Source organism: Arachis duranensis, chromosome 3 (assembly GCF_000817695.3).
Source record: "Arachis duranensis cultivar V14167 chromosome 3, aradu.V14167.gnm2.J7QH, whole genome shotgun sequence".
Lineage (NCBI taxonomy): Eukaryota > Viridiplantae > Streptophyta > Magnoliopsida > Fabales > Fabaceae > Arachis > Arachis duranensis.
The window spans coordinates 50,825,584-50,834,580 of record NC_029774.3 but is presented as its reverse complement, the minus strand read 5'-3'; the positions used below and the strand labels follow the sequence as shown (position 1 = coordinate 50,834,580).

The 8,997-nt window shown below is 37.2% G+C and overlaps 1 protein-coding gene across 1 annotated transcript; it reads left to right on the top strand.

The window, feature by feature from the left end:
• Nucleotides 1-769: 769 nt before the first annotated feature.
• Nucleotides 770-8,775, top strand: LOC107479168 (auxin response factor 19). Its single transcript, XM_021138384.2, has 14 exons — nt 770-1,082; nt 1,176-1,636; nt 3,359-3,471; nt 3,570-3,665; nt 4,157-4,213; nt 4,315-4,470; nt 4,565-4,649; nt 4,744-4,834; nt 4,931-5,095; nt 5,193-5,388; nt 5,649-5,745; nt 5,793-7,693; nt 7,931-8,121; nt 8,213-8,775. Exons 2-14 carry the CDS (start codon nt 1,594-1,596, stop codon nt 8,391-8,393), a joined length of 3,372 nt encoding a protein of 1,123 aa, XP_020994043.1. The 5' UTR covers nt 770-1,082; nt 1,176-1,593; the 3' UTR covers nt 8,394-8,775.
• Nucleotides 8,776-8,997: the final 222 nt, after the last annotated feature.

The following is an 8,997-nucleotide window of genomic DNA, read 5'->3' as shown; positions in this document are numbered from 1 at the left end:
CTGTATTGTTCGAATAAAAATTTTGTATAATTTAAAATAAATTATGTCTTTCAACTAAATCTTTTATAATTTTCTTTTGTGCTATTTTTATATGATTAAACTTAAAAATTAATTTGTTTAAATGAAATTTTTTATTAATAACTGATTTGAACACAACACAAATGGAAAGAATTTGAATATTTAAAGGAAAGAAGAGAACATGGGAGTAAGATATCGAAGAAATAAACAGAAGAAAGAAAAGAAACAATATATTTAGACGTAAAGCGAAGATAAAATAGAAAAAGAGAAAAAAAATTGGTTAGATTTAATTATAAAAATAATTGGTCATCGTATACTAGTATTTAATATAAAATTATATTAATATATAGTAGCCAATTTTATTATTATTTCTTTTTTTTATAATGTATTTTTTCTTGTAATTATTATCATGGCAATAAGATTATCTTTGTAAAAATAACATTATTGATAGAAAAATTTTAAAATGATGTAAAAAATAATAAGAAAATTAGGCTCGGTTATATGGAGTAAATATTCCACTTGTACTGAATGCAAAATATTGAGTGGACGGGTGAGGTGTATTTTGGGCGTGGGGCCCAAATCTTATAATAGCGGGGAAGAATAATGTCTAAAAAACACTCATGTTGATGTTCATGTAATTAAGCAAATCGTTAATCATGTTTAGTGGTAATGCGTCTGTTAGTGTTAGTGTTGGTGTTACTATAATACCCTGCTTCCTTTCTAACTTACTTTCTTTCTTCTTTTAAGACTTTAACCATGCCTATGCCTTATGCTTTGTCTCTGATTGATTGCTTCACCCATATATTTCATGTCGGCTTGTTCACATAAAGCAACCCAAGAAAAGCAAAACAAAATTAAAATTAAATTAAATAAAAAATAAAAGCTGTCTTCCTTTTTCTCAGTTCCTCTGATTTTCCGGCGACAAGTCAGTTTTCTCAACTTTGGTCTCTTCACTACTCTCTCTGCCACCTTAATCCTCTCAAAAAACATAACTCTTTTTTTCTTTTGCTCCTCTTATTCTCTGCTGCTTTTCCATTTTGAATGATGAATATGGTGCTTTCAAGGTGATTCATGCTCTTTCTCTGTTTTAGTTTTTGTTTTGGAATCTTTGAAATGAGTTCTTAACTGGGTTGTCTTGTTTTATATGCTTTTTGTAGGTTTTGGGATGGTTTTTGAACACCATCATCAGCTTCAGTTGTATTCAATGCTATATGTTGATATGGGCACAAAGTTTGGTTTGTGATTCAACACTGAAATGTTTCTGAGCTGGGGTCCTCTGGATTTTCAAGCTAAGTTGGCAGATTGAAGAAAGTGGAACAAGTCTTCATGGTGTTGGATTTGGAAACTTTTTGTGTTGTCTTGATTTGGAGTTGAAAACAATAATTACTTCCATTTTGGGGGGGCTTCAAAAAGGGGGTGTTTTCTTCATCTTCTGCTGTTGGTTTGGGCAATGAGTTGGAGTTAAGGGTTGTGGGAATTAGAAAAGAAAACAAAGGACTTTGGTAAACAAGATTGAATCTTGTTGCTAGTAAAAAAGGCCAAAAAGTGTTGAACTTGTTCATATATAAGGTTGCAATGAAGGCTCCTTCCAATGGTTTCTTGCCTAATTCTGGCGAAGGTGGGTTTTCCTTTTTTTTTAATAGGTTTATTTTCTTCTGCATTCTTCTTCTTCTTCTTCTTCTTCTTCTTCTTCTTCTTCTTCTTCTTCTTCTTATGTGTTTTTTTATCCTGTATCATGAAAATAAACACTAACTTTGCTCATTGATTTGTCTCAAGGAAAATGCTGTTTTTGACCTGGTTGAATTAGTTTAATACCGTTTTATTAGAATGAATAAATCTGAGTGCATCATGAGGAAGGGAATTTTCGTTTTTCATTTGATTGTGTAGTTGCAAATCTTTTTGTTGATTTGCTAAAGTTTTGTTTTCTTCACTCAATCAGTTATCTTCACTCAATCAGTTATTTTCCTTTTATTTTGTTTATTTTTTTATTTCTTCATCTTTTCATTGCATTCTTTCACCCTTTATTTTTTGGTCACCTTTTTTTTTATTATTTTTCTGATTTTTTGAGGTTGTAAAATTGAAGTCCGGATGTGCTTGGTATCAATTCCGTGGAACTAATTTAATAAAATTCCGAGGAATCTTCATTTTTTTTTTGTTGGGTTCATATAAGGAATAAGGATGGCATAATTGTGAAGAATAAGGATAGTTATTTTTATCTAAATTTCAGAAATCTTCTTCCTTTTTATTTATTTGTTTATTCATTGGTGTGGAACGGTTATGGGAGGGTACAACAATGTCCTCTCTTGTTAAATCAGATACAATAAGGACAATGATAATCTCATGTAAAGATTCTTGATCTTCATGACCCATTTTTTTAACCCAAAGTAGTTTTCATTTTGAAGCTTATGGTGTATCATGAATGGGTTTTCACCTGACTATTTTTTCACTTAGAACCAAATAGGGTACTGAATCAACTGTTAGTAAAATCAGAATAATGAGGAAAACCAATATGAAACAGGTTTTCTTCTGTTTGTGGCACTAATAATGCTATTTGGCATGTTGTAAACATGTGTGAACAAAGTTTTGTGCTTCTTTTAGGTCTTAAAATGTTGTGTTTTTGTTGCCTTTTAGCATGAATTCTACAATTTCAGCCTTTTCCTTATGTGTTTTGACTTTTGACCCTTAATCATAAACAAGCATAGAATGAATTTAAGGGTATGCTTGGAAAAGGAATAAAAGACAAGGTTGGAAATTTTCATGGATGAATTTCGTGTGTAATTTATACGAAACTATTACATGAAAATTTCTAAGGGGAGCCTTGGAGCAACAGATGAGTTTCCAAATGACCGTGACCGTGTGACCTCAATGTCACGGATTCAAGCCGTGGAAACAGTCACTAAAATAGTTATAAGGTTTGGCAGTGTTACACCCTTTGCGTGCGGCCTGTCCTCGAACCCTGCATTAAAAGGGGATGCTTGTGCTCCGGCCTGTCCTATTACATGAAAATTTCCATTTGACTTTTGTTTCCTGGGATAATATATACCTTAAGCTTATTTTTGGTGTCTCAAGATAGAAATTTGTGACTCTTTCTCTATTTCCATTGTCCTCACTCTTCCATGGACAAAGATCTCAGCAAATTTTGTGGTAGGACGGTGTCATTTGTCATTTTGCCTATTAATGTATCCGTCTCTTTTTCCAAACAGATTTATGTGTTCCAATGTATTTGTATTACTTTCATGACGGAGTTACCAAATGGGGCCTAAGAGTACAATTTTACTATTTAATGTTTGTATCTTTCTACCGAACAAGATGACAATATGCCTTTGATGATTAAAAACAGGAGAAAAGAAAACAATCAATTCAGAGTTATGGCATGCTTGTGCTGGACCATTGGTTTCTTTACCTCCTATTGGAAGTCTTGTGGTTTATTTCCCTCAAGGACACAGCGAACAAGTATGTCTCATATGCCGAAGTTCGAAGAGCTTGATATACTTTGTTTTGTTTGTTTGTTGGTTGCTGATGCGGTTTCTTTTGAGGGACGCAACTTGCAGGTTGCAGCATCCATGCAAAAGGAGGCCGACTTCGTACCAAGTTACCCGAACCTTCCATCCAAGTTGATTTGCATGCTTCACAATGTTGTCCTTCATGTAGGTGCACTTTCTCTTGCAGCGTGTCTGTTCTACACACAACATGAACTTCTTAAGAATTTTGTAATAATATCTATAACAAGACATGTTCCATCTAGATGAAGATTTGTTGTCCATAACGGAGAACATGCTAATTTTCAGCTTCTCTCACATTTTTCGACTTGGCCTGTCACTATGAGAAATTAATGTAGTAATGATTTTTTTTTCTGGAAAAAAAAGGATCTTTTGTGGAGCAAAAGGATTATATCTTTGTTACTAGTAAAGTTGTTTGTCTTAAGGAACAAGGGAAAGCAATAAAATCTTGTTTTCTACTTTGACTCTGTTTTTACTTTTTCGCTAACTGAAATATGAAAATAGGAAATAAATATAGAAACCAAAAGGTGCTTACTTTCTCAAGCATTTGACATGATGGTCCTTATTGTCTTAGTTAGTGAAAAATATACACATCGATGATGGATACATATTTGATGTTCTTTTCTGTTTTTGATCAGGCTGATCCTGAAACTGACGAGGTTTATGCTCAAATGACCCTTCAACCTGTAAATAAAGTAGGTCAGCTGTTAAATCATAGAATTTGTTAACATGTATCTGGGTTATTATTTCTCATCGATGTGGAACTATATTGATGACTGTTGTATGTATTTTACAGTATGATAAGGAAGCAATACTGGCATCCGACATGGGTCTCAAGCAAAACCAGCAGCCTACTGAATTCTTTTGCAAAACTCTCACAGCTAGTGACACAAGCACTCATGGTGGATTTTCTGTGCCTCGTCGAGCAGCGGAAAAAATATTCCCACCTCTGGTGTGTACAAATTGTTTCCTTTTCATTCATTACTCGAGTTTTATGTGGTCCATTGGGATTTTCCCTGTCAATGCTGACCAGAATTTGCATTTAGGACTTTTCGATGCAACCTCCGGCTCAGGAGATTGTTGCGAAGGATTTGCACGATAGTACATGGACATTTAGGCATATTTATCGCGGTATCACAACTAGCTTATTCGGATTGCCTTCTTCCTTCAATATATTGTCAATGGTTTGAAATATGCCTTAATGATGCACAATAATTGGTTGCAGGACAACCAAAGAGGCACTTGTTGACTACCGGATGGAGTGTCTTTGTTAGCACGAAAAGGCTATTTGCTGGAGATTCTGTTCTTTTCATTAGGTAAGAATTCTTATTTTTTTTTTCTTTACAAAAGAATAGAAACTTCCAGAGGTAATTTTTCACCCTGTTACTCAGCCAGATATTTTTGGTTTTCAGAGATGAAAAACAGCAACTTCTTTTAGGTATAAAGCGCGCTAATAGGCAGCAGCCGGCACTCTCTTCATCGGTAATATCCAGTGACAGCATGCACATTGGCATTCTTGCTGCTGCAGCCCATGCTGCTTCAAATAACAGCCCTTTTACCATATTTTATAACCCAAGGTACTATTTAATATTTAGCTTGGTTATGCTATGATGAATCAGAATGGAATCTATGAATATTTGTGACAGCCTCTTATAACATATATCATTATAACAGGGCAAGCCCCTCGGAATTTGTGATTCCGTTGGCCAAGTACAACAAGGCCATGTACACTCAAGTTTCTCTTGGTATGAGATTTAGAATGATGTTTGAGACTGAGGAGTCTGGAGTACGCAGATATATGGGTACAATCACCGGCGTTAGTGACTTGGATCCGGTCCGATGGAAAAACTCACAGTGGCGCAATCTTCAGGTATTACTGAACCAATAATGTTTCATGAAGAAAGATGTGGTTTATCTGGATAACTGCGTATGAAGAATGATTCATTATTGAACTTGTATTGGTGTTTAACTTCTAAATTTTTATTGACCTTTTCCTCAACTTATGGAAGTCAAAAGCTAACATGCATTATGAAATATGATCATCGGTCATGATGCTATGCCGTTCACTCTAGTTGATACTGAACTTCTGTTGTAGCTTACTGCAGTAGTATAATTTTAAATTGTTGATAGGTTGGTTGGGATGAATCAACAGCTGGGGAGCGCCCAAGCAGAGTTTCGATCTGGGATGTTGAACCAGTAGTTACTCCTTTCTACTTTACGATTTTGCGTATAGATAAGTGTAGTGATAGACAAGCTTTGTTGTTGATTTTGCAGAAGACGAGTCTGACATAGAAAATGCTTTTAAGAGAGCTATGCCCTGGCTTGGAGATGAACTTGGCATGAAGGATGCTTCAAGCTCAATCTTTCCTGGTTTGAGTTTAGTGCAATGGATGAGCATGCAGCAGCAGAACAATCAATTTGCCGCCACCCAATCCGGATTTTTCCCGCCATCTATGCTTTCATCCAATACCCTCCATGGCAACCTTAACAGTAATGATCAATCCAAGATATTGAACTTCCAAGCCCCGGTCCTCTCTGCACCAAATCTTCAATTCAACAAATCTAATCTACCCAACCAAGTCAACCAACTGCAGCAATCTATGACATCATGGCCCCAACAGCTGCAGCAGCCACAGCAGCAGCAGCAGCAGCAGAAGCTGCATTCATTGTTGCAATCGCCAGTAAACCAGCTTCAGCCACAACAGCAGCAGCAACAGAGGCAACAGCAGCTGCCAGAGCCACAAAACTTGTCGCAGTCACAGCAACAACAGCCCCAACTGCCTCAACAGAGAACACAGCAGCTGCAACAACCACAGCAGCAGCCGCCTCCACCACAGCAACACCAACCTCAACAGTCATGTCAACAGCCAATTATGAATAATCGGGTAGTTACTTCTAATCAATGTGTTCAAGTTCAACAACCGGTAGCCTATTCTCAGCTTCAGCAACAGCAGTTAGTCTCCGGAAGCATGCCGACACAACAAAGTATCCAACCTGCCAACAAGAATGCAATGCTAATGACATCCTTGCCATTAGACTCGCAATTTCAGCAATCGATAGATCAGCAAACTAGTCTCTTACAGAGGCAGCAGCAACAACCGACACAGTTGCAACAATCTCCATTGCAGTTTTTGCAACAAAGCACGTCGCAGAGGGCATTGCAGCAACTTCAAGGGACTCAAATGTCACAGCAAAACCCCTCAGAGCAACAGTTACAGTTACAGCTGCTGCAGAAACTGCAACAGCAGCAGCAGCAGCAGCAACAGCAACTTATTTCAACATCTAGTCCACTTTTGCAGTCACAGCTTCTGCAGCAAAAAAATACTCATCTGGCAAACCAGCAACTACCACAGCTGCCTCAATCGCAGCATCAACCTCAACAGCTCGGAAATAATTCATTCCCAATGGAGAAGCTTCTCAACAGCAACAGCTTCTCTTCTTCGTCTCTAATGCAATCGCAACAGCTTTCGGTGAACCAACCAACCCTGAATGCACAGAAATCAGTTATAACTAGTAGAGCTCCTTCTAGTCTTACCGATGTAGACGTGCCATCATGCTCGACTTCACCGTCTACTAATACCTGCCAGATATCTCCACCAAATCTCATGAAAAGAAATCAACAAGCACCAACCACATTCGGGGGGATTTCGGTAGTTGAGCCGACTAATAATTTGGTGCAAGAGCTTCATAATAAGTCTGATATGCCGATAAAACATGAATTATCCGGCATAAAAGGCCCTGACCAGCTTAAGTATAAAGGTACAATCAGTGATCAGCTGGAAGCTTCTTCGTCCGGAACATCTTACTGTATTGATCCGGGTAGCATCCACCAGAACTTCCAACTTCCAAACTTCTGCATGGATGGTGATGTTCAATCGCATCCTAGACAAAATCTACCATTTGCCTCCAATCTTGATGGACTAGCAGCGGATACCATGCTCTCAAGAGGTTATGACTCTCAAAAAGATCTTCAAAACTTGCTGGCTAACTATGGCGGTGCTCCAAGAGACATCGAAACAGAGCTGTCCACTGCCGCCATCAGCTCGCAGTCATTTGGGGTGCCGAACATGCCTTTCAAGCCTGGTTGCTCAAGTGATATTCCCATGAACGATGCTGGGGTTTTGAATAATGGCTTATGGGCTAACCAGACTCAGAGAATGCGAACATATACCAAGGTTTGTATTCCTTGACAAATTTATAAATAATTTGAATTTACAATACTTATCGAGACATATGTACAAGAAATTATGCTAAAATATAAATTTGAATATGCTTTTGACATCACTTTAATTGCATACTTGCATATGCAATCTTAGACCCTATATTCTTGAAGTCTTTGTCATCCGGAAACTAACCTCAAATTCTTTGACCTTATCTGCATGTGTTTCGAACTTTCAAAACATATTTTGCAGGTTCAAAAATGTGGTTCTGTTGGAAGATGTATCGACGTCACGCGATACAAAGGATATGATGAACTCCGCCACGATTTGGCTCGAATGTTCGGGATTGAAGGGCAGCTAGAAGATCCTCAAAGGACCGAGTGGAAACTAGTATATGTGGATCATGAGAATGACATTCTTCTTGTTGGTGATGACCCGTGGGAGTAAGTAGTAAAATCATTGTATTTGTCATCATCTTCTTTCTCACTCATTATCAAATATTTTTCTTAACCTTCAAGTTATAATTCCTTGCAGAGAATTCGTAAGCTGTGTTCAGAGCATAAAGATATTGTCGTCCGCCGAGGTGCAACAAATGAGTTTGGATGGGGATCTAGGCCAAGTTCCAATCCCTAATCAAGCATGTAGTGGCACGGAAGGTGGCAATGCATGGAGGGGACAGTACGACGATAACTCTGCCGCCTCATTTAATCGATAAGGATGTCAAGTATGACATTTTTGAACCAGCCAACATGTATATTTTCAGAGATGGAGGACTAACTTAACCCTTAAAATTTCTTCTTGGTGCTTTCCATAGGTCACAGATTGAGACATAATTCACTTCTAAAAGATGCTGTTGATAGCATACTATAGAAGTTTAGATACTTAGATTAATGTTAGAGATCCTTCCTTTGAATATGCCATTGTTGTGAGTGCTAATGAAATAGTGCTTGGTTAGAATTCTTTTTCTTTTCCCCCCTCTGGTCTCAAATTTGTATTTTATTTTATTTTAATTTTTTTTGTCAAAGGTTCAGGCATATAGGTTTGCTGGTGTATAATGTGACGGTTTCTTATATAAAGATTTTTATATTTTATTTTTAGCTTGCACCTCTTGTAAATCTTTGGTTGCTAAAAGGGTCGGTGGGAAAATGAGATGATCAATTGATGAAACATGAAAACTATGCATTGCAGTTCTTGCCTGCTGCTTTTTCTGTACACAGCTAAATTATGGAGAAGGCCATAATGAAATATGAAAAGCTCATTTGTTGCTTTCAAATCTTTTTGCAATTTTGGGCATAGAGTCCTTTCTGGCTCCATAGCTC